Source organism: Falco naumanni, chromosome 8 (assembly GCF_017639655.2).
Source record: "Falco naumanni isolate bFalNau1 chromosome 8, bFalNau1.pat, whole genome shotgun sequence".
Classification (NCBI taxonomy): Eukaryota; Metazoa; Chordata; class Aves; order Falconiformes; family Falconidae; genus Falco; species Falco naumanni.
The window spans coordinates 51,191,929-51,218,362 of NC_054061.1; the positions used below are offsets into that span (position 1 = coordinate 51,191,929).

The 26,434-nt window shown below is 45.5% G+C and overlaps 1 protein-coding gene across 4 annotated transcripts in view; it reads right to left on the bottom strand.

The window, feature by feature from the left end:
• The window catches only part of KLF7 (Kruppel like factor 7), a 111,981-nt gene that overhangs the window by 59,129 nt on the left and 26,418 nt on the right, over positions 1 to 26,434 (bottom strand). For all 4 annotated transcript variants that reach the window (XR_005829346.1, XR_005829344.1, XR_005829345.1 and 1 more), the window contains exons 2-3: positions 21,672 to 22,284; positions 3,214 to 3,337 (exon numbers count right to left, since the gene is read on the bottom strand). Coding sequence is in view for 1 of the 4 variants with exons in the window: in XM_040603856.1 (XP_040459790.1) it covers positions 3,214 to 3,337; positions 21,672 to 22,284 (737 nt within the window). In the remaining 3 variants the exon portion in view is untranslated. The remainder of the gene's footprint in view (positions 1 to 3,213; positions 3,338 to 21,671; positions 22,285 to 26,434) is intronic.

A 26,434-nucleotide genomic window follows, 5' to 3' on the forward strand; every position in this document is an offset into this window, starting at 1 on the left:
GCACCGTGTGAGGAACATAACCCTAGTCTGTGTTTCTGAAGAGCAAAATTCTGGGGAATGCTAATAACCAGCATATCCCTGGTGTCTGAAGGCACTAGGAACTTGTACACTGCGTTCCACACCACTTTAGCTGATTCTGCTTTCTCCCCTGCTGCCACCAAACCACACACCATTTGCAGTACATATGGTGCTTCTCAAACCAGTGGTAGTTTGCCAGCTGTAACTAACAATGTGATCTGTGGGCTGCACGGTGTTGGGATAGGGCTGGGACAGCAGAAGAGAATCACATCTTATCTCTGTTGTTTTAAAATTGACCTGTACACAGAGGATATGAATAACCTTTTGATGTCAGCCAGAAGGTCAGAGACACAAACACATCTGAAAACAGCCTAGGAAGAGAATTGCAGCCAGACTGTGCACACAAGATTCCCCTTCTTTGCTACGTGAATCACCACTTTCATGCTCTGATTGCCAAGTTATAGCCTCTGAACAACAGGCACATGTTTTGTGCTGTGTCAGCGTTGTTAAGAGCTCCAAAAGGCTCCTTAAAGTTTAGCAAGCCAGGATGTCTGAGGGAGTGACCACAGCTCCTGTCAATAATGGTGGGTGCAATAAAGGGTAGCAGTTCAATTAGGGAGAAACTATTCTCCAGCTGGGAACCTTGGCTCAGGAAGGGGTGTCTTTAACATTGAAAGTCTGCCTAAATAGTTAAGGACAGATTTAGGCACATGTTTCAGTGCTTGCTTGAGGTGATACCTGCAATAGGTGGTAGTAGAGAGATTTGTGAATGAGAAAAGAAGGAAAAATAGTGATATGGCAGAATGGGGCAAAAGAACAGGCAGTATCACTCTACCAGCTTGCAACAACTGACTAGGAAAGTAAAGACAAATCTGTCTCCTACCACCACAGACAGATGGTATGTGCATGGAGTTCAACACTGCACAACCTCCAGCACTTTTAACTTACTAATAAATATGTTTTCTTCATCTACAGATTCAGCTGAAGAGCAGAAAATGCATTAGATGACTGCAGGAACATATCTCTTGACTGCAGTGACTGAGTTGGCTGTCAAAGAAAAAAAACCCAACTAGGTAGGAAGAGATAGTATGTAGAGGGAGAAGAATGAATACTTAAAGGGCTGAAAGAGACTGGGGAGCTGAAAATGCTCTTTCTTTAGATCTCTGCTAAAAATATTGTCTGTCCTGACACAGAAACCTGGAGCTGTGTAGGGGTGGTGGGCAGGTGGTGGGCAGGGGGGCCAGGATGCTCTTCAGAGGAAAGAAGAGGAAAAGCAATGCCTTACATTTACAGAGGACGTAACTGTTCTCCTTCACAGAGATGCTGATACACAAGCAGAACTCCAGAGGTCCCTATTTGGTTTATCCTGCCCCTCATTCTGAGCAAACAAAAGATAATCCAGGGATAAAACAAAAGATAATCCAAAAGGAAGTCCTCCATGGGGGAAGGGGGGTGGGAAGAGGGGAGACAAGGGCAGAAAAGCACTTAAGGAGATGAAGCTCTTGGAAAGGCAGGATGTGAAAATGATCAAATTTCCTTCCCATAAAGGGATGGGGTCCCTTGTTTATGTCCCACACATCCTCTCTCCACGCATGTTCTCTGCTGGTCTGGTGTACCCAGAGGCTTCCTAGAGCCTTTATTGTATTACAAAACGTTTCCTTATCAGAGCAGAGAACCTTAGTGCTGCATTAAAAAGATGGGTAATTTTCTTAAGCCTCTTTAAAAAATATATATAAATAGGATTAGCTGGATAACATGTTCAGATGCAAGCACATTATTTGATTACTCAATAGTGGATCCAGGTTTCACCCAGGGCACTGCCAATCTCCAACTGGAAGGGTGTGAGGGGGAGAAGTGCTCATTGTTCGATCCTGTCAGTGCTGTCAAGAGTCATTATAGGGGTAATTGCTTTTGCTCCACCCTAATTTGTTATCAATTGGGATTGGAGATGAGGAGGGGGAGGTTCTTTTGGTTTTGTTTCTAAATTCAAAGAACCCAGCTTTCAAAACCACTCAGCACCAAGCAAGGATGACCAGATTTTTCAGACGAGCTCATTGTTCATTCAAGCAGCTAAAGCGTGAGGACTGCAAAAAGGAATTGGTAGTGAGCAGCAGCAACCACGTCTCACGCTGGGAGCGGCTGGATGCTCAGCACCACCAGGCAAAACTGGCCCCTCGTTTCTGAGTTCCCAGAGGACTGCTGCATGACAGGCTCTTCAGGAACCCTGACTCTGGGCACCTATCAGGCTTTCAAATCTGGCCCCACAGAGAATGAAGGTTCAGAGTATTTCCCATGTCAAACAGATGTCAAGGGTCAGATTTAAAACTGTAGGAAAAGATTCACTAATTAGCAGGAATGTGCAGAGATCACTGATCCTACACAAAACAACCCCATGAACTTGAATTGTAAATGTGTCTATATCACTCTTGTGCTTTTGAAAATTATGCCCTTTTCTGTCTTTTTTTGATTCTCCTGTTACATCTGGGGAACCACAGAGCCCTGGACTCAGTGGTAAGAGAAGACAATGATCAGATCATATATAGAAATTAAGTGCTTTTTTCCTAGAGGTTTCCTATAGGTTTGGGGCACCTGTGGCACAACAGCCACACACACTCCCCATCCCCGCTGTTTGTACACCCATGTATTTGTGAGGCCCACTCTGCCAAAATTCAGGCAGCCAGCAGTAGTGCTTGGGGTAGTCCATGAAGCAGAGCAAACAGCGGGAGCTCTGCCTTTTTGCGGGCAGCAGGCTCATAGGACCAGCAGACGGAAAGCTGTGGAGATGCTTTGTTGAGAGGTCCATCACTGAAGTGGTCTAGGACCCTCTGGATGTCTTCTCTGCTTTAACAACATTAACACAGCTGCCCTATGGACTGAATCTTGTGCCCGCAACAGACACTGGCAGGCTTCAGTGAGACTTAACGCCTGGTCCCACATCTTTGTGCTGTGGGCTGGAAACACCTTAGGCTGCTTAGGAAGTATTCCCCCTCTGCCAGCCTGCCTGGCCACCGAGGCAGAGAGGACATGGGCAGAGTGAAGGGTCCCTCCTTGGCTTGGGGATTGAGGCAGTGGGTCAGGAGGCCAGAAGGGCCCCCTGTGCTAGAAGCCAGGTCTCTTGTCTCAAGGAGCTGGTGGCTCCATGCCGCTCACAAAGTCCACATGTTGCTTGAACACCGTGTTAGAAGGCTGCATTACCTGTCACAATGGTTGCATTTAAAGGGCTTTGCACCCGTGTGCTTTCTGTAATGCCTTGTGAGCTCGTCGCTCCGTGCAAAACGCCACTCGCACCCTTCCCACGAGCACTTGTAAGGCTTCTCACCTGCAGAGGGGAGGAGAGAACAGTCAGCGTGGCAGCAGGATTATGGAGCACTCAACTTGCAAGCCCTGTGTCCTCCCACCTTGTCTCTGTCCCACTCGGGCAGGTTAGCCCATCAAACAATTCATGGCCAGTGCGGGATGGAAAAAAAACTTAGGGCTTGTGATGCATTGTACTGAGGATGCATCCAGCCCAAATTTTACTGCTGCTAAAATTCTTGCACAACCTTATTTCCCATTTCTAACAAAACCAGTCAATTACTCTTCAAAGAAGCCCTCAGAATATTCCCAAATGCCTGTGCTGCTGTGTGGCTGGAGCCTGATTTTCAGTCAGCTTTACAGCTCACTCTACCCTTGCCAGATGAATTACTGTGGTACCTGTGAGTGGCTGTACTAACACCTGAACACACTGCAGGTGTGCACCACTCCAGAGTGGCCACCACCACTGCGTCACATGCTTTACCTCAGGTGCCATTTACCCCTTGTATGGCCAGACTCATATCCATTCACCTCAAGCTTTCATGCCCGCTACTCCCTAGGACTGCACCTTCTTTAGTTGCTTTGGGCAACAGAAACTGTTCCTTGGTTCAAAGGAATCATGCGTCAGGACAGCGAGTGTAAGAAGAGAAATGTTTTCTTCTTTAAATCAGGTGTTCCTTCAGGCTTTTTGCACTACACCTTTATCAGTTGTTCTTCTGCCCCAAAATATTAACCATACCACTGAAGGCAGTGAAACAGTATAGTGATAAGACAGGAGAGATTCTGGTCTGCTCTGTTCATATCTGCCTGTCTTCTAACGCAAACCAGTCTCTGCAAAGCAAAGTTTGCTATGGTGTAACATCTGTGGAGTCATTAACACCTTCTGATGAAGAATTCCAAGGTCTCATGCCTCCCCTTCTCTTATTCTGTGTACATGCATTTGTGTGCATGCAAATTTATAATCTCCCCCCAGAACAAATGCTCCAGTGCATCTATTCCTATATAAACTCCACGTCACTATTCCCCATGCAGTCAGCACCGTATAGATGCATTGGGAGAGGAAGGAGTTGAAATAAAATGCAGTCAAGAAATCAGTTTCACTACCAAGCTTCTAAGCTGGGAGTTACAAACAGAGAAGGGATTATTACTTATTTATTTGTTCTTACAATTGCTAAGAACGTAATCTTAAAAAACCCACCACTGACCAAAGTGAAGTTGCAGTCCGTATGACCTCTCTATGGAGTCACGTGAAACAATCACTTGGCCACAGCAGACCAATTTCTCAGTGCAGAAATGCAGATTTCTATATTTAGCATGCCTATTCAGCAAGTAAAGGAGTGAGATCTGATTATGGGAGACCTATGTATTTCAAGGTGACAAACTGGAGAGGCCAAAAGAGCAAGAAAAGTGAAAAGGGCAAGAGAACTGCAGCAAAATACATGGAAAAAAAGCTGTTCTCTGGTGAGTTTCTGTGGACTTATTGCATAGGCAGCTCTGCTGCACAGTGGTCATCCGCCCCAGGGAGAACAACAGAGTGGGCTGAGACGTTAACTGGAATTGAGCTATTTTGCTGGCCTCTGAGAAGTTTCTTTGGCTCAGTAGCTCAATTAAAGGATTCATTGGGGTGAAGCAATGAAGGGGGGGGAGCAGCCAGCAAGACTTCACCAAAATATCCATTTGTCCCTCAGTCCCTGAGTGCAGAAAGGCCAGCCTGGATGTCTCTGTTGTGTGCCACAGTCCACCATGGGAAAATGCCCAACAGGACAATGGACTGAGCCAGCAATAACACTACCCCACTTAGATTGTGCCTGCCTGGTCATCTCTGCTGACTTGCCTTTTGTTCTTTTAATAGGATTTCTTCGCGGGGCAGGGGCGGGGGGGGGGGGGGCAGAGCAAGAAACTTCTTGTTAGTGAGCAAAGTGCTGGCGTCTTGTTTCTGGCTGGTTACTCAACCGTAATTCAAACACTGTCACCAGTGCTGGCCCCAGATAACTGCAGTGCTCTCCCCCCCACCCAGTACTTGACATCCTACCTGGCACACTGCAACTGCTCTTCCCTTCCCAGGGAAAAGGGATTTCCCCAGCTCTGGTCATGTCTGTGATGGTGCACTGGCTTTGTCTGAACAGTTCATGCATTATTTTTAAAAGCTGTCAGTAAACAAGCCTCGATGGTAATTCAGTTTCCTCAGTTCTCTGACGCTCTCTAGTGCCTACCTTAGAGTGGAGACAGCAAGGCAGACAAAACGCCTCGCAGCACAAGTTTGCTGCACACTGCAAACACAGATGACTGCTCAGCCAGATCTGACAGGTACAGCCACTCTGAAGGATACTGTCGCCTACAGAGCAGAAGGGTGAAGGAAAAACATCCGGGGCTTTCTGTGAAACTATTAGGACTGAAGCTGAGTTTGGCTTGTTAACATTTATCAAGAGCTTTGAAAATGTACAGTGCTATATATAAGTTATGAAAGACAGAAATGCCAAGCACAGGGATGCCACGTATCTCAGTTACTTGCTGCAGGGGCTCCTCTCTCAAGTGTTCCTGGTCTGGCCTTGCACAGCCCTGAGCTGAGTTTTGTTTTCACATGCTTCTCCTCTGTGACCCAAGCCCCAATCCACGAAATGTCAGACAGTACCTCTTTGTGCTCCAGACAGCATGCTGGCATACAGTGCTCTGCATAGCACAAGATAAATGCAAAGGAGCACAGTGACCTTTAAAGCCATGTCAGCTGGCTCCTTGACCCAGAGACCTCAAAGAGGTTAGATATCCTGCCCTCCTGCAGCAACTCAAAACCACGAGAGGGCAGGAAGAGAGAGAGACCTTCGCATCTCTGCACGTGCAGTCTAAGAACAATCTGCTTCTTTAATGGCTGCTTCCACCTTACCAGAAGATGAAATGCAAGTGTATCTTGCCAAGGTGCACATATGTAGGAAGGATGGGAATGGAGAAGCGGGGGAGGGTCCTCCTACCTCACTACTGGCAATGGCAGGGAGAAGGAATGGGAAGGACCCTTTCCATGTGCCAGGCTGCTCTTACGTTGTTGCAGAGGATTAGCAAGAATAAAAGGATCGATGGTGAAATCCTCCTCTACTGAAAGCAATGGCAATACTCCCACTCACTTTTACAGGGCCAGGATCTCCCCCTTTTTAACAAATTAATTATAAGCTTCAAAATCCAATTAAAAATAGGAACATCACGGAACTGTGCCACACTGACTTTTCAGGCTCTAATTCCTCAAAATTAATAACTGCGCTTAAAACTCATGCCTGTGAGCCACTCCCAAGAAGGAGCTTCTATTCCTTAAGTCACCTTTACTCAACACAAGGATCTGTGCGGTTCTTAAACAAATCCACAAATCCACATTTATACAAATGCACTGAACAGAGCAGCCAATGCACATCTGAAAAGAAGCCGATACCCAGATATGCAGCTGTTAAATACTCAGCTGTTTCAGTTCAGAACATGCTCCACACTGCGGGGCTGGTTCAGCTTTCACACATCCACAAACACACCTGGGAAGGGCAGGCAGCCAGTAATGCAGACATACATTCAAGCAGTGAATTATGCAATTCTCTGAGATAAGCACTAGCATTAAAACAATGCACCATTTCCTTATGACAAATCTTCTAGAACCAACCCAGAACAGTGGATTTCAGCTTTTTCTAATTTTTTCCCTGGGAGGTAGACTGCTACTTAGTGATTTCAAGCTTACTGACCACTTTCCAGTTTCCTGGAGCAACATGTGCATCAGACAGCTGTGCAGCACAGTAAAGGCGAGCTGTAGAGTGAAACAGTGGGTATGCAGGACCCAACATCCACACTGCGTATGTCTGCAGGGTGTTATTTCTGGCTAGCACTGCCTGGTCCTATGGCCTGAACCCATCCGTAAGTGAACTGTGCCAGCTGTGCACTTGCAGAGCACCTCCTGGGACAGGCCATCCCAAACCCAGTTTGCACTCTGGCCAGGCTGAACCAAAGCACAGTGAATGGGGCAGCCGGAATGCTCACCTCAGAAGGGGATGCTTGATCACCTGAAAACACTCACACAGACACAGCCTTAGTTGCCTGCTGAGGATCCCAAGAAGCAGCCTGCGCATGTCGGCAAGCCCACAGTGCACTGTGCTGAAGCTTACTGATCTAGAAGGACCTTATCATCAGACAGGTTAGTGGTACAAAAACATTATCAGCCCTTTAGGTACGATTTAGGGTTTCAGTCCATCATTACTGCGTACTTCTGTGAAGCAGCCTCTTTTCATTGTGGCTCTGTCCTGCTGTCCATAGCTCATTTTAATCTTCTCATCTTCCTCGTGCGTATTTTCATACCCTGAGACTGGGATGCTTAGCGAATAGGCTCTCTGTTCTACTTCTGTTTATGGCACCTCACACAACCTAGCTCTGCTTCTAAAGTACCTCCAAAGCACACTTCAGTACAGTCTGGCCCTCCATCCTCTTTAATTCAGCCAGACTGGTCCAATCTGGTAACTGGAAGACAAAGACCTTTGCAGATTTATGGGAAATATGCAATAGTGAAGTTAGAATTTATGAGTCATAACAAAAAAACATCAGACTTTGGCAGCCCTTAAATCAGGTCACTATTCCTTTGGTGACTAAGTCAAATGCAAGACTCTAAATATTAGGCATCTAGTTACAAAAATAAACAAATTATTGCTATAGCTTTCTCTTGAAGGCCAACAATTTATAATTTGAAAATATGGAAGAGCCAAGCACACAATCCCAGCAGTACTACCATGGTAAACACACAGCAGGTTCCGGGCAAAATGTGATTGATAGAGCTGAGCTGGTTCTGTGATGGAGACACCGCACTGGTCCTTGGGACTTCTCCCTCCATTTCCCAGCCTCGGGCAGCCTTGGCGAGTTTCATCTCATGCAACTTTAGATATCGAAAGCCATCATCTGAAAAAGCCACCTATGGCTCTTTTCAAGTTAATGGAGAGGCAAAGGCATGTGCTGTGTGACACATCAGACCCCAGCCAGAATAGAATCAGAGGTGAATTTCTCTCTTTTGATGGTACAGGAAGCGAAGCAGGCAGCTCAGCTGCAGGCAGCTGTTATCTTTGCTCTCCAGGCACAAAACAGAGAACATCAGGTTTTCTCTCCAACACATACTTGGATTGTAAACCCTATACAAGCCTTCACAATAAATACTCCCTCACAAAACACAGCAGCGGGGACGCTGTCTCTTCTCAAAATCCAGAGACCCCCTGTCCTTGCCATCTACATCCCACACACAGATACCCTCTAGGTCCAGGGGATATTTCTTTTGTACAAAGAGTAAGGCAGCGTTTGCTACAGGCATCTCACAGTGACCGCTTCGACAAGAGTGATTAGTAGAAAGACTAGCTTGCAGGACGCAGAGGCACATAACCAAGATCAGCTGAGGACACTGTCATGATCACAAAACTACAGCACACGATGGACGCTGGGCATATTATAGCTTTTATGTCTGCATTATTTATTGCCAACCCCAAAGATTAAAAGGTCACGAGTCCAGTGTCCCATAGAAATAATGAGGTTTTAAAGGAGAAAACAACAACGTTTAGAGATTTGCCTTCTGCTTTGTAGCTAACCTAGGGCCATGATTTTAAACTTCTCTTTGCAACCCTGCAGGCTAGAAATACTCATTATGAAATACAGGGAAAGGAGTTTGCTCGCTATTCCCTGGATTTCAAGAGCAGGGACTGTAAGAAGGAAACCCTCCAGATTTTGGGATGTGCAACGATAAGATCACAGAGTTGGCAATGCTGTGGGTTGAAATCCTGGCTCCATCAAAGTAATTGGGAAAATGCCCATTAAGGCTTCAATTTCACCCCGTATCTTTACAGAATTAAAAGTAAACAAAGATATTACGACTATCCAATCCACCTATATCTTTTTCCTTACCCCTCTGCTGCACCCCATCTTAAATAACACACCACAAACATACATTGATTACAGTGCACTTAGTAAAATAATCAAGTAGTTTTAGCCCCTAGTCCTCCAATGAACTTCAGAGGAGAATCACTGTCAAAACCCTTGCTGATACCTCTCTGTGCTAAAACGTGGTGCAGTCATGCGACTTCTGTTGTCAGTATGACTGATTTAGCTAAAAATGCTTAAATAAACTGAGGGGAAAACCCCCAATCCGGCCTGTATGCACATTTTGAAGGACATTCAAATAAGACATTTGTTGTACTACGTTTTAAGAGCTCCTTAATATCATGTTGCATAACTACAAGAAACTAGCGTGCAAGTGTCTTTAAGAAAACAACAGAAACACCCCCTTAAAAATCACCATGTGTTCTAACTTGCTGTGAATCGGTCACGTATAGTTTCAGGATCCCCCAAAAAAACGTTTTATGAAAGAAACATAAATAATTTCCTTCCTTTTTAAAATATGTGATTTAAAAACTATTCAAAATGAAACTAGTTTTAAAAGCCTCAATGTCTAAAAATATGCATTGAAAGACAGCTTTAGCTGTGCTTGCTCCAAAATTGGTGTTTCTGGAGAACCAGACAAACAGCAAATTACAACTGAAAAAGGAATGAAATGCAAGTTTTCTCGCTTGGATTTCTCCTATGAGGAAGCTCTGGGGGCCTGAGCTGTGCAAAGAAATGTGTGAAGATTCAAATAGTGCCACCGGCTTTTTGAGAGAGTGTTTTAATAACTTTCCTCACCACCTTTTCTGAGAAATCCTTTTGGGACTTGCTGTTCCCAGTCTGGTAACTGGCACCATGACGTCGCAGTGAGCAATGGTGTCACCGTGGGATGACCCAAGGCATCCTTCAGATGCTGGTGCCCATGAGGATGTTGTCGGTGCAGCCAGAAGTTGTACAAAAATGCTAGGAGCCGGTGAGGTTTTTGGTGAGAAGCAGGCTCCCAGATCACCTTGCAGAGGAATGCCAGGCAGGCATTCGTATTTGCTTTGCAGTTTATTACGGAAGTCCGCCACAGCACAATGGGACACCTAATGTGGAACATCACATTAACAATATTTTATATTTATGTAGCACTCTCTATCTCCAAGGGTCCCTGGGAGCTTTACAAGCTATATACACAGCATACCAATGAAGCCGAGCCATAATTCTTTCAATTAGCCGAACATCGGCACGCAGCACATGGCACAACAGAAAATGTTACTGGTCACTCCTCTCTTCCTATGGAAAGAGTGATGTGATATTTAATAGAAGCATGTTGTAGAAGAACATCGGGTTTTAAGGACTCCTGAAAAAATGACATCTAACCGGACAGGCCTCCTTAACACCCGTGCCTGTCCTCCCTCATTACATACACACGCTTCGTCAAACATGAGGCACAGAAGAGGAGCAGCCCAAGATCTGCTGCTTGTTAAATATCCTCATTTTCACACTAGATTCAGCAAGTTACCATCACATGGCTCGGGCAGCTGCTCTGCTGGTGAGGTTACAGAAAAGCTAGGGAGCGGCTACAGCTCAGCGCACAACACCATCACCCTCTTTTTAAGATTAATAAGTTCGTTTTTTCAGCAAAAAGAAAGAACAGGATATTTAATACACACATCCTCTGGAGATCAATGCTAACATCTAAGCGTATGTGCACGCAACCCATCAACCAGTAAAACTAATTACAAAAATCAATTTCAGATAGTTTTCTGAGCCTATCATTCCTCAATATACTCCTAATTGATTTTTGTTGGCTAATAGAAAGCCTAATTATTATTTTTATTATTACAAAGGAATGCAAGGGAGGGCAGTGGTCAGTGCTTAAGTGGCTCACCAACGCTTTCTACCCAAAAAGAGAAAAAAGAAAAAAAAGGTATTTTATTCACAGTTTTGCCACCTGCTGGAAAGATGGAAAAGCCTTTGAAAGGGTGACAAAGCACAAGAGAAAAGCTGGCAGGAGACAGTACAGGGCAGAAGAGGAATGTGACAGGATTGTGAAATACACAATGTGGGAAGGTTGTACCTATTTTTAGACGGGCAGGGATGATCAAGTGTAAAAGCAGTACATTTCCATGAACAATGTACAAATACAGCTCCTTTCATCCAAAAAGGTCAGCAGTGGCCTTATACAGAGATGGCTCTGATCATGTCTATATTAGAGATGGGGGAAAAGAGGTTAAGAACCAGACCCAGTGTCCAATCAGTCTTTCTACAAACCTCAAAGCTCCAGATTAGTCCCTAAGGGCCTTGCCAAAGCTTGTCTACCAAGCCAGCAGCAGTCTTCAGCATGTAGCCGTTCAGGACACAAAAAGAAATTAATTTTTGCAGCATTATCTTACATCTTACACACACCCACCCCCCTAACATACATCCACAAAGCCCACTTGCCTAGCTGAAAAGCAGAGAAAAGCGAAGCATGTAGCAACATGCAAAGAAATGGAAATTTTCCATTTCCTACTCTACTTAAGAGGACACATTTAACAAATACCCACTGCCATACATATTGAGCGCTGAAGTGGGGAGGAACGCCATGCTTTATCCCCCTAGGTCTGTGCAAGACTACTGTCGAGAATGATAAAGCCTTAGAAACGCTGCTCCCTTTTCCAACCCCTTCTCTGCAACTCCTCTCAGAAGGAAGCTCCTGGATGGCAAGGAGCAGGGCCAGGGGACAGACACCAGCGCCAGCCTGGGCACCTAATCTGTGCTTCTGCGCCATTAATTACTAGCATACCCTCTTCCCAGCCCCAGGCCTTGGGGACAGCAGCAGAGCAGCAGGCCCAGGCGGGCACCCAGCAGCAACACCGGCAGCAGAACTACCCAATTAAGACTTCAGAATAAGGGGGGGGGGAGGGGGGGCAGGGTGGTAAAATAAAAAGAAAAAGCCCCCAAAAATAAGGATGGAGTTGCTTGGCAACAGGGGGGCAGAAGCAGCTGTGCAGCAGGGTGGGTTGGTACCCAGGCGGGCTGGCCCATTAGCACCCTGCATCTCATGCATTTAGTGCCGGGGTCTCCTAGTAACAGCCTGTGCATGCCGGGCTGTTGCACGCTTCCCCTCCTCTCCTCCTGCTTCTCCCCATCATGCAAGGCATTGCTGTTTGCCCTAATTACACATTCTCCACTGCTTCAAGCTGCCATTACTTCAGTCCCCAGAGGAGCAGCAAGAACTTTAAAAAAAATCTCCTCTAATAAGGGCTTTTAGTTTCAGATTCAGTGGAGCTCTGTGAGCTCAAAGATGCAAGGCAAGGTAGCAGCAAACGAAGGAACAGATGAAAAAGGAAAAAAATTCAGCAGTTCACTGGGTCAGATTTTTCTAGGACCCCGAGATATATTTTTTGCCTTTGTTTTTATAAGATATCCCACAGGGTGAACAATGAAGACAGCCCTTTATGGGACGTGGCGCATATTTACATAATCCGGAGCAGCGTATCAAAGACGTGCTCTTTGGACACCTGCACTTTAAGCCAAGAGTTTTTGAGAAATTCCAGGCAAAATATAAAGACAAATACTCCAGGCAAAATATAAGACACATGTATCACAGACGAGAACCAACAACAAAAAAATAATTAAGAAGAACAGACATCCCCTTTTCCAAATGCTAACATTTAAAACGGTTTTGCTTTATGTTTTTGTTAATGAATGTGGGGGTTTGCTTATTCAAAGTATTACAGTGTGGATGTTTTTCACCATTTTGCCACTGAAAAATCAGAGAAAGATTACAAAAAAAAAAACAATGATGCAGACTGGCAGAGACAGCACAAGGACAAAACACAAAGGGAAGATAACATACATTCCTCTCTGTTTTCCAGTTTTGTCAACAACAAAAAGAAGGACAGAAGACCCAGGATGCTTTCATTCATTCAGATATTTGATTGGATTTGGGAGTGGAGGCGGATGGGAAATCATGTGCTGGGGCTTAAAATAGAGTGGCAAGCTCTCCCAGTGAAGGCTGCCCTGGTGTCAGGGCAGGGCTACATACACGGTGGCGGGCATGTGATGTTTCTGAGGGAGATCCCATCCTTCCCGTTGCTTTCTCCCCGTCCTGGGGCTGGAGGCGGCAGGCTGTGCTCAGCAGAGCAGGAGCTCCTTGCTTCACGCTGAGCAGGGCTCTGTAAAAAGCTCTTGGCAACACTGCTGGGCAAACCTTGGTGAACCAAGCAGCCTGGTTTCTAGAGCACAAGGCAGCGAGTAAAGACAATTAATTTTACTGGCTAGGAAGTTTCCTCATCGGGATTTTGAAAAAGGCACATACGATTATCCATCCTTAGCTCTAAGGGAGGTATAAGCACCCGGCTGGAAACCACCCAGGTCATTCATGCTGCCAGATGAGTGTAACTACAAAAGGACACAAATGTATTATGACATTACGTTGCTGGGTGACCCTGCATCTTCAGGGAGAAATTTTAAAAAATAAAGAGGTTTTTTGGATGAAACACATTTCCCAACACATATTCAAAGCCAAAGCAAGCCCAGGAAAAGAATCACTTTCAGGGTTCTGTGGAGTTTGCACAGAATTAATAATAAAATTCTGTCACCTGTGCCACACATATGAAAGTCAGTTTACAACAGACTATAGCTTAGTCCGTTCAAGTTAATTTTTACCGAGAAATTCAGAGATAGAAGTCTCCTACTCAAAAACTATTTTCCATTACATAGGCCAACTTTTTAGGTAAACTTGTAACACTGAAGGCAGCACTTTTCTCCCGGCCCCTCCCAAACACGCATGCCACATTCTCCTAAAACACAAGTATTTTTCCTCCAACTTCTAAAATAACAAACAGTAATCACGCTGGAAAAAGATCAAACGTGGAAAAATTCACTCTGAAGAAGGAAAAGCTTTGCCAAGTTACAGGTGACCAACAAGAAGACACCCAAATGGAAGTTTATGCAAAATTAACCATAATACATTTCCATGCAGTTACATATTGAACACAAGTACGTGCAGATGTGCATGCCTGTATTTTTGTAACATCCATTTCCAAGAACTAATACAAGCTTCTAGTGCACTAATGATCGCTTATGGTCATCATAAAAAACTAGAATGACATTGCGAAATTGTCTAAGTAATCTGTTAAGTTCTCTCTGTCAGTGGTAAGAGTCCAGACGTAACGGGAGGAAGGAATAAATCCCTGCTAAGCCTCTGAATGTGCACTGCCATACAGTGAGGACACCTTTCTTTCAGAACTCAGCTGGGGATCAGCTTTTATCTCGAAACACATGCTTGTCATCGTTACCTCAGGTAACACGCCTGCAAATGTTTTTTCAGTGTTCAGCTTTTGCAGTCCCAGTTTTCAGTCTTGGGTTTTGAAGGCCAGACATCTTTAGGAGCAAATCTGCCTACCACAGCATTTGGGTGCCTATCTGCAAATGGAGACCGTGGGATTGCAAACTGGCCTGCAATGTTTTAAAGGTTTTAAATCTTTTAAACCTTCTGATCAGGTATAAAGCTGACCAATGGAAAGATTTTGGTTCTGCAGTGACACAAAGGTTTTGGTCACTCTCAGAGACCTGTTGATAAAGCAAGTCCCACGCAGTATTTCGTCCTCCCCTTTCTGAAATGGCTGCAGTCGTCTTTGAAACTGCCCTCACTTGACATCCCTGTCTTTCATTCATTTCATTCTACTGCAGCACATCACCATTCAACAATTGACATGTGGTAACCAACTGGCTTTTGAGAGCGGTGTTAGAAGTTTTCTGAAGACACAAATACACTTTCTCAAAAGTGACAATTTCGTTCATTAAATCTACCCTGCATTCTCTGCATCATAAGCTTGCCCTTTAGCTATCTTTAAGTAATTTTTTTCAGCCATTATTCCTAGTGCTAATGCAGGCCTGGCTGTCCTCCTACCCACAGGTGGTCTGTACGATACAGTGGGCACCATGACATAGGCGGTTTTATTCGGGACCCTGCTGCCCTTGACAGAAGCACGGATGCCTCTGCTGTATTTAGGTTTGCTTCCACGAAGCCTTGCAGTTCATCTGCTCCTGCTTGCAAGTTGCTGCTGGTAGTATGTAGGTGTGTGGGACCGTGTCTGCATGGGGTGTGAAAGGTAGGCTCTGGATTAGGAGCGGCCCATCCAGGCTGCTGCCTGCTCACCCAGGTGTGACCCAGACTCAGATGCCCACACTGCTTAGGAAGAGCCTGACCCAGCACCTGCTTTTGAGAGGAGAGGTAGCACACTTGGCTTTTCCTTCACAGAGCACTTCAGCTCTCCCAGTCTGCTCAGACCCACCCCATCCAGCAAGCCCACCTTAGCCTAAAACAGCGTATCTGAGCACACATCTCTGTCAGGCCCGGTGTGACCTCAAATATTTCAGAAGTGCCAGTGCTTTCAAAAAACGGACAAGAGAATCACAGCTTCTCGCCATCAACCTGCCAGTTGGATCCAACATGGGACAGCAGCAACACAAAGGGAAACTGGCAGAAGACAAATTGAAGGGGTTTAATTTGAGTCTTTCCCTGTGACCCCCATCATTTTCCCCCTTGCCAGGTAACTTATGGGGGCTCAGGGGTGGACGGGTATAAAGAAAACACCACATGACAAACCAGAGGTGGCTCCTCCATGCCTTACTGAGGCAGCCTGCCACAACACTTAGAGGTGCCTGCACTCTCCCTCCTGCAGCTGCTGAACAGACAGCAAACATCACTTTGTAGGTTTCCCTTGTGCCAAAACTCATCTCACATGGCAAACAAACAAACAAACAATACCTATTTACATTTTCAAACCCAAACAGTAAGACTGTCCTGTGCTACTGATTTGGCAAATGGTGGAGCAGAAACATGGGACTGAGAATTCAGGTATTGGCAACTAAGCAATGGATGAACACCACATTTAAAACTGGTGTTTTAAATGGCAGAGGCTGCTTTTGGCAGGGCCTGTCCTCCTGCCACCTGGGAGGTTCACGAAGCTTATTTCCTCAGCCTAAGCTCTTGCTGTAATAATGAAGTGAGGCTCTGGCCCTCCACATTGAAATCACAACACTCCCCTCCAAACTTGCAAAATGGCTAAAAGGCTTCAAAACCAGACAATTTTAAAGAGCTCATGATCAGGCTGGGCTTATTTTAATCATCTTTGATAAACTCTTGTTATGCTTTTACCCATAAAATTTCAAAAAATCCCAGCCCCACCCACAACAAAACATATCTTTCCAATTTAGCAATGCAACTGTACCCCAAAACAAATCCAGCCCGGAATGAAGGTCTTCCTCACACCCCCCTCCTCCCTCAATTCCCTTGTTCTTGTTTCCAGTGGCAAATCCACCCATTGCTATAGCTGCTGCTGTGGGAGCTTCAGCATCCTCTATGTCCTTCTGTGTCTCCTTGCTGGCCTGCAGCCCTGCACACTGGGAACTTGCTATGAAGCCATGGGTCTCTGTACAAAAAATCTTGGGTTTTGGCTGTCATTTCTCTTACGCTATCTATACTGTTCTCCCAAATTCTTTCCCCTAAGTCATTATACAAAATCTTGCATCCTGCAGAATTGGTACTGTGCTTGGCTATTTGATTTTTCTTTCTCTTCATTGACTTTCTGTTCACAGGTGCTATCACACTAATACAATAAAGCAACGTAGCTTCACATTCATGTGGTATCACTGACACAGATAGTCTTTATTTTTTCTACTATTTCTTTTTATTATTATTATTATTATTTATCTATCATCCAGCTTACTCTCCTCAGTTTGGTCTTTTCCAATCATTTCCAAATTCTGGACATTGCCTCTTCTATCTCCAACACTTTGGGAATGCTCCTCTCTGTTGTTTTAAATTCCATCTCAAAACCCTTCCTGTTCATTAATGCTCTTTCTAATCTCTTGTGTCTCTCATCTTTTTCTTGCAAATGTAGTGATTTGTTTTTCTGCAGGGTGGATTTGTTTGTTTTAGTTACTCTCACCCAGCACTTTGGATCAAAGAACTATGTAATTTAAAACAAGATGCCCTGACTGTGAAATAAACTCCACTTAAATATGTGCTATCTTAAGATCACATGTAGATTCGTAACATCAATTTACATGGGTATTTCCCACTTGTTTAGACTTTAGAAACCCAAAGATGTGAGGTGCCATCCTGCTGTTTCTCAGGCTTGAGCTTAGGTTGTATCAGATCCTGGTTTTAGATGGATGAAGAAAAGAACTCATAAAATGCAAACCCCAGCAGAACCCTCTATAGGTCATTTGTTATCACTATCTGAACCTTCAGGATTTCCTGGCCAGTTTATATGTGATGCTTACCTCTGGCCAGAAAGCTGCCCATGCCAAGCATGCCCTCCCCTATACTGCAAGGATGGCTGATGTGAATGGTTTTGTCAGGAGGTAGAAATCTCCTCCAGAGGTCTTTGATCTGGGAGACACAGCCATGCCCCATGACTAATCTTTCCACAGGTCACAGGCCAGCCCACCCTTAGACTTATCCAGACACTTGCCAGCAATATCCTGTTTTCTAATTTAGGAAGTACTGATGACTATACATGGATTTTGGCTCATTCAAATGCCTTCCCTCTTCATTCTCCATTACATTGGCAATTCACCTCCATGCATGTGTGAAGGCTGGAGGAAAATTTCTGTCTCGCAAAAGATACAAAATGTCATTGTTTTGCACTGATGTCTGCTCCATGAATAACTGAGAGAATGTGCTAAGGTTGGATTACCATGCCAGTCCTGGTGGCTCCTTCTTTAGATGTTTTTATCTCATCCTCACATTGGCAGCACGGTCTTTCCAAACCTACAGCTCACCTCTTCCTCCTGTTTACAGGCCCAGCTGCTATTTCTCCCGAGTGGCTTCTTTACTGCTCTCTGACAGTCAGTCCCACCACTGCTCTTGGCAACTTTACACACCCTTCGCTTTAGATGCTCCAGCTTACTTTGAGCTCAGTCAAATACTTTCATTTCCCTTTCCATCCAGACAATGTTTTTCCCTTTCCCTTCCTGATTAAATTCTCTCCCACACAGATGATTGTTTTTCCCTCTCCAAAGGTCATCCAGAAGGTGGTTTCATAACCAGTTCAACCACTGGTGGGCCTTAAAACGCTGTCCTCATTCTCTTGTGAATGAGATGCAGGAAAATAATGTGGGGGATGGGGATGCACCAAGGGCAAGGTGGGATCTGAGTCTCTCTGGGCTACCCAGCAAAGTAAAGTGCTAAGAGAAGATAATCTCCAGTCTAAAAAGCTGCTGTCAGTCTGTATTGCCTCCAGCCCAGCCTGGCTCATCATGCAGCAGCGAAGAACACCAGCCAGCATCTGTCTGGTCAGTCTTACATACGAACAAAAGGAATGCAACCTCCTTCCGCCGCCTTGCACCCGCCAGCTCCCCAGCCCATGGTTTTCTTGTTTTCATGCACTGCAGTAAATCCCTTTGATCCAGCAAGCGGACTTCGCACGTGCAAGCTGGGTGACCAGCCTGCATCTGCCTCCCTGCCTGCGAACCCCACACTGAGAGCTCTGTGTCTGTCAGGGCACTCACACCTTTCTACACAGAGCCCACGCTGGCAGACTGCTCTTGCATGACATACTAACAAACTACCAGCCAAAGGAAAATATCTCACAATCATTTCAGACCCTCTGGCTCAGTCGCTGACTAAGCCAAGTGGCTACTATCCATTGGCACTGCTGGATGCATTTGCAACCCACAGCACACTCAGCTCAGGCGTGAAAAAAACAAAGCACCGATGGAGGAAAAGGGTCCTTGCCCCTAGCCCTGAAGGCGTGCGTGGGAAAGGATGCAGCCCTGCCATTTATAATTCAGTCCCAAATTTCCATAGCTACTCCGCTCTGTCCCTCTCTTCTACCAGGGAAACTCCACTGCAGAGGTCAGCATGAACAGATTTAATGTCTTGATTGTACCAGCTCTGATTTAAGGCATCCAGTGGTCAGTGTTTTTTCATGGAACAGAGCACTTAAACAGGACGAAGAGCTCTGAATGACTCTGTGCTTTGGACTCAACTAAGCTAGTTAGGTAAGCCCATCACACCCCTCCTCACGATTCACTCAGACCGCTCCCAAGATGTAAATATTCAAAGCTGTTTACACAATCTGCTTTCTACAGAGATAAATGGGAGCCAGGTGCCTACCTGCTCCAAGTTCTGCACCAAAGATGTATTTTAACAACAAGGCTACATCCAGTCCTCATCGCAAAATGCAAACATGCTTTCTACACAGCTGTGCACAGCTAGGACATGGTCAGGTGCAAGGTGGTTATATTGCTGCAGAGACAGGACAGCTCCTCATCTAGGTTTGTATTTGTTCTTATCTTTTGTCTTCCTAACAACCGAAGCTATCTGCTGAGGACTTGGTGGACGGAAACAGGAACACTCCCATACACTAGTAAATAGTTTAGGGGCTGGTGAAACCACTGACAGTTTAACTGGCAAGATCAGAGGGGTAGCTGAACCCGGTAGGTAATGTGCTGGGAGCGGGAGGTGCGGGCAATGCACCCAGGCAGCTGCAGCCTCATCATCTGATACAGGTCTTCCCCATCTGCCAGCAAAGGTGGACTTGTCTTTCTCACCCTGTTGAGCACTGCTGTGGATGGGCAGACACATACACATCAATGGCACTAGGTACAGTCTAAGGCTATTCAACAAAGTATCACAGGGCCAGGGAGAAATGTTTCTCATCACGTATTAACAGTAAAACATAAGGTTTCACACATTGATGTTACCGAGGGGAAAGGTTTTCACCTCAAGATTCCAAAATTCAACCAGACCTAAGGCTGGGTTCAAAAGCATGCAAAATGTTGCAATGTTTTGACTCCAAAGTGTAGCGGTATTGAAAGAGTAGTGGGATTTGCAAGTTCTCTCAGGACTCCTGGTCCACATCCCCACCTACCGGGTGAAAAAGCCAGAAAAACTCCACAGGTTCACCCTTCCCAGGTGATTGTGTCATGCCCCTGGCTAACATCAGGAAAAGCTGTGTAAGACCCACCACTTCCAGCTCGAGGAGGAATGCAGGGGTCACATCCGAACAGGTAAGACCACTGTGTCAACGACTCTCATGCTCTGTATTTGTGCCTTCATGGGAGCCCTGTCACCTGCTGGAAGACCTTGGCTGGGATGTCCCCCGGACAGCCCCGGAGGGGGCCAGCCTCACAGCAGCACTGCAAGAAGCCTCCTGACCATGTTGTTGCAGATTTTAAAATGACTGCACTACTTTAACTGGCTTTCAAATCACTGGATCACAAGTGAGGTCACTCCTGGTAAGGTGGCTATTCCCAGTAAAAGCACTAGAAAGCCCATATAAAAAGATCAAAACCAATGCCTTTTATGTCTTAATATGATTTATACTTCAGACTGTGTAACTTTTACGGGGCTGCCTAGTATTTGATGGATGCAGCGCTCTTAACAACCCACATATTTGTTTGATTTACTGCGCTGGTCCAGCGTGTTATTTTCTACCTTGCAAGAACAACCTCGCTTCTAGGAATCTGCCTGCATGATAAGATCGTGAATTAAATGTACAGTTATCGTAAGAGACCACACATTTTACAGTAAAATTGAGAAAACTGATTACAGCAATCCTTCTGGAAACAAGAATAATCACATGATAAGACAGTGCTAATGGGAATTTATCATCTCTCATCACATGTGAAGCTTAGAACAAAGCAGCAACGCACACAAACTGCACGGCTATTACTGCCAATGAATACCAACTGAAAAGCTATTGGGGACTACGAAGAAATGACAGGAGAGCGGGGATCCTGAACAGCCCAACCTAAGCCAATTCGGTATGCTTCAAGAAGCTTATACAGCAGAGCTTACATGCAACATGAGTAAATACTACCCAAAACAACAGCCTGACATCTTTCCATACTTCCTACTCCTTCTCTACCTGCACTATTCCTTTCAGATTCCATGTCATTCTTTCATTTGTTCTCACTGCATTTTATCACCAGAGAAGTCCAAGAGCGTAAGTATCTCAAGGGTACGTGCATCTCAGTACCTACACGTCTGGATGTACACACATGCTCCCTCATGCACACATTACTCCTAAACCACATATCTCAGATCTGAAATACATTTTTATCTTTCCCCCATACAAAAGGCAACAAAAACCTACCCACGCTATTTTCTATTTGAAGCAATTAACACTTGACTAAAATTAACATTTTAAAAGTTGTCTTGGGGAAACGAGTGCCGAAAACCCAAACTGGCATGCCCCCAGTTTTAACATGCATGATACATCCACATCGCTTAGATATTCTAAAATTACTTTGCATCAAGCCCCACAAGACGTACGAAGACCCAACAGGTTAATGGTAGACAGTGAACTCTGTTCTGTTGAATAATGGGTACATTTGCTGGCCTACCATATTTTTCCACAGCCCTGTTTCATAGACAGAAGCTCGGACTTTCAGAAGAGATTATTTTTTTTTCTTTTCTAAATGAGAATAAAAGGAGATGGTTACAGTTAGGTGGCGGAGGACAAGATGAGAGAAGCATCCTATGTAAGTACCTGTATGAGTCCTCTGGTGAGCCTTTAAGTGGGAGCTCTTTGTATAAACCTTCCGGCACCCATTAAATTGACAGCGATGAACCCTCTTCTTGTTTTCTGGGGATGCGTCTGCCCCTGTACCTCCTTGTTCACTGTCACTTTGCCCGCTTTTTATCGTCCCCGCGGTTGCTGTTGCTACACCCACTTTCACGGAGCTGAGTGAAGTTTTCTTGGCCACCAGTTTCAACGTCACCGTGCCATCCACCGATGAGAGAGTCTGTGAGGTTTTTACAAGGTGGCGGCTGAGCTCCGGAGAGGAAGGGGGCGTTAATGAGGTTACTGCATTGAGTTGGGCCTGGTTGACAGCTGTGTAGCCTTCTGTGGAAGAGCTGGTAGACTGCAAGCTGAGGCATGTCTCAGACAGCAGCTTGTCCCGTGAGAGGATAATGTCCATGTTGGCACTTTTGTCACACGTACTTGTCTCCACTGGTAGAAGGATGGGATCCAGTCGTCGGATATTGTCCTCTGCATCTGAGCCTGAGGAGGCATGAAGGAAGCAGTCCAAATCCTCACCAAAGGTCTCAGAGATCTTCCGTGGTTCAGTCTGAAGGTATCGCTCCAACTCCAGGCATGTCTGCAGGAGGGGAAGGGAGAAGGGAGGGAGAGAAACTACTGTTAGAAAGAGATTACAGCATAGCTCCCACCTAGGGCAGGAGAACAATGTGGTCCAGAGCCATTCAGAGACATTACCCATGCATGCCAGCACCTTCTCATGAAATTGTCACATTTTGGGAGACATGAGGATTTGGCACTTGTTTGATGCTCCTCCAAGACACAGTATGGGAATATCCACAAACAGTAGGAGAAATTATGGTAGAAGTCAAGATACAACAGAAAGCATCTACTACATTTTCATGAAAGTCTGTACATTGCCCCATGGATACCAGGGCCTTCCCAATTTTAAGTGTAACCTGGCCAGCAGTCACTTCCATATGAAACTATCCTAATGGCCCCACTGCCTGGCCACATACAAATAAAGTCACCTCTCCAAAGAACTGCTTCCTATTCCTTCGCAAACACTAAATTTCACTCCAAATTTAACTCAGTGTAGTTGGCTGGGGCCCAGTCTGTTCCTAAAACGGCACAATTCTGAAGCGTAGCATTTTAAGATAGGAGATAGAGAACTTCCAGTGACACCACAGCTTGTTTAAAGGGCCTGAGAGAAGGAAAGATGTGACAGAAAAAACGGACCTACTGCCAGTTTTAGAGGGTTTTTGGCACTCTGGTCAAATGTGGCTTCCAAACGAGACACGAGACTTGCACACAAACACACGCACATGCACCTTATTAAAAAGTAGGTGAAGTTGCAGTCAAAGAGGCTGCCACATAAAAACGTGTTCCTGCATCTCCACAGCAGTGATCATCGGCATGAGGATGGGGTGAACCTCCTACTTGAATGTACCTTATTATGAGGTGCCCTGAGCTAGCCCCAATAAAGCCTCCAGGCACCAACACGCTGCCCAGTGTTCTCCATAACCAACATTATAAACTTTTATTGTTTATAGAAAACCATTTGCTGTAGTTTCAGGAGCTTTTAATGGAGTTTATTAGTGCTATTTTTCATTTCTTGCTGCCTGAAAGGCTAGCTGGTTTAATATCACCACTGTGATTTTACAGGACTTGAAGAAAGAGACATTCTAACTAATACTTTTTAGAAACGTCTAAAAAACACTCCTCAGAGAACCCTTCTAGAGATATTAAGAAAGGGATTTTAGACAAAAGCCTATGGGAGCTGGTGACCCAACTACATCTCAACCTGGAGAGTCCAGTACTTGATCAAGAAACAAAAGTTTTCTATGACTGCGGGAGAGACAGAGACTCCTGCCTTCTGGGTACAAAGATCCCATCTACAGGACTGTAAAGAGGCCCGACTCACAGCTCTCCAAGAGCTGCCAGGTAATGCAAGATAACACTTTCAGTGCATCCAGGAAGCAGCACTGCTGGTTGCAGATACAACATGGTGGGATGAGTTCCAGAATTCACAACAGAATTTGCCAGACAGTCATCTGTTGTTTCTTTTTAAAATAACAGTTGATTATAGACCTGAGCTGTAGAGGTGGACTTGAACAAAAAGCAATAGAATGGCAATATATGCAAGTGAGATGTGCTATACTTTAGCATGTGTGTTATTTTCAGAGGGATGACACTGTCTGTACGATGTGTCTGCACACAGGCCTGAAGGTGGGACACTTATTGGTTAGTACTTGCCTTAAGCAACCCTTCTGTTTTCTTTTTAAAGTGCATTTCTGGGGCCGTGAGGAATGGCTTTAGCTGGGGTGGATTCTAGACGAAACCTAACAAGTTTGGGGAGCAGCTTTCCAACATGCCCTACAGCCTTTCAGGAATAACCCCCACCACCAGGAGAGGCGATGCTTTTGAATTCCCCACATCATGTAATTTGGGCTTTCTGGTCCACTTAGCATTCACCCAGTGGGGCAGAAAGAGGTTTAGGGGCCTAATAAATACAAGGCTTCCAAAGGAAAGAGGCAAGCATAATCACAAATTGGGGGTGGAAGGCAGGGGGGGCAGGGGGTGAGAGAGACAGGGACTCAAGGCCATTAAATCTGATGACAGTGACATGAAATTTCAATTGTTGTGGGATCAGAAAGCTGTGTGCCGGCTCCAGGCTGCCCGTGGAGGGGAGGAGAGTGGAGCAGGAGGTGCTGCTCCTTTAAGGCATCACTACCCCACAACAACAATAGTGGGCCTGACAGTTTTTTCCAGCTTCACCATTAATTTTCCATAAAGAGCAGTTTCTCGATGAGCCCTTTTCAGGCAAAGCCTGATGCTTCAGAAACCTGTAATTATTCCTGGCTCCCCCCTCCCGCAGCCAGTGCACCTGTGCCATTTCAAGACACCAGCTGGTCATGTCTTGCCTTCTGCCTCTGAAATCCAAAACCAGTGGATCAAGCCCATCTCCCCATAGAGGGGGGAAAAAAACAACTCAAAGAAACAATATAATACAGTCCCTCCCTCCCACCCCCCCTCAGCCTCTCCACAAAGTCAATAGGGGAGAAGAGCCTAGCAACGCCAGCCAGAAAAGCCCTCCACCTAATCTGCATGGCAGACAAAGCCTGGCGAGGGGTTTCGGCTGCAGCCCTTCCTCTACCCCCCGCCAGGGCCCTACCTGCTGCTGCATTTGCCAGAGCAGGCAATTGCCGGCAGAAACAAAGCGTCTTTCCCCATATGTACGTCCCAGCTCCTGCCAAGTACCTTACGCGACCTTCCCTTCTCCTGGCCCAAACCATCCAGGGAGCGGTGAGGCAGGGTTTTGAAACCAGCCTGCTTTCTTCACTCCTGCCCTGGCAAGACAATTTTTAGGTCAGCTAAGCCCTTCGTCTTGAGCTCTGACCTGGAGAAACCAGTCAGGTTGAGACCAGTAAGGTCCCCACTCCAGGCCAGTGGACCATCAGGAGGGGCATGAGAGTTCTTCTGATCTCCATTTCCACAAAGTTATTTACTAGCAAGCGCATCAAAACTACCGATGTTTTGTGCGAGCAGCAGGATATTGACCGCTATCCACAGGCATATGAACCCAAACTGCTGGATTCAGATGATGGTGAACCCCTGCAGATCTCCGACTTCCACTGCCAGACTGGTAGGAAAATGGTCCAAGGATACTTAAAACAGGAGGAAACTGCTATTGTCATGCTTTTGTCATAGTTCTGTTGGATGTCCAGCTTCTCCTTAACCACTCACACGTGAGGGGGGAGACTCTGTGTAATGGATATAATACATGTCACATGTGACATTAAGTTTTGATTCTTCTTTGTTTGCTACATTGCAGGCAACTTGGTGGGTATTAAACTTTCTTCCCCAGTGCCTGTAGGATTTACAGCAATAAAGACTTCAAAAACTGCAATGGGAAGAAGACAACGGCCCCCTTCAGGAACATGAGAAGATCCATAAGTGCTGTTTGCTGTCAAGCCAGTTTCACAGGCTAAGGATAAAAAGTGACCCACTACTTCAACCCATCTGCCCCCATTAACAAGGGTCATTCTCCTTGCACCTTGTGCCTCAATTTAGCCAGTTAAAAGAAATGATGATTCATGGCTGACAAATAATAGGATGTGACTTTGCGAGACCCCACATACTTGCAGAAAGCCAGCTAGAAAAGGATGGCAGTCTGGCATGTGGACAATGTCGACAAGGCCTCAGTCTAATTTTTCAATTTTGGATCCAATTGCAAAAAGGCTTACTTTCCCAGCAACGACACATTTCCACCACCTGCAAGAAACTATGTGTGTTTCCTGCCTACACAGCGGTAACTCAACACCCCTTTGCTCCCCACATTATACTACCATCTCAGTCCTCTGAGGCACATACAGCAGCAGAATACATGTAAACTGCACACCACGACACTTCCATGCGCAGCACCAGATCCTTCAGACAGCAGAAGACAGCCACTGTAGTGCTGTCCTATGCCTGGTAAGGACCTACTTCTTGTCCTTTCAAAGTCTGCAGTAGCACTGATGCAGGGAAATTCAGTGTTCAGTATGTCTGTCAATTCAGAAAAGTATGACCTCTAATCTACCTTATTCTTACCTCTGGAGCACATCTAAAGCCCATCTAGTGAAAGTAAAGATTATTTACCAAACACATTGAGTATGCTCACCGCTATGAAATATAAAGCAGGAGAAACCCAGTGTGTGCCTCCGATAGTAGAGATGTGATACATGTGTACCATTTTCAGCAGAGCTTAGCACTCACCTAATTCTGCAGCC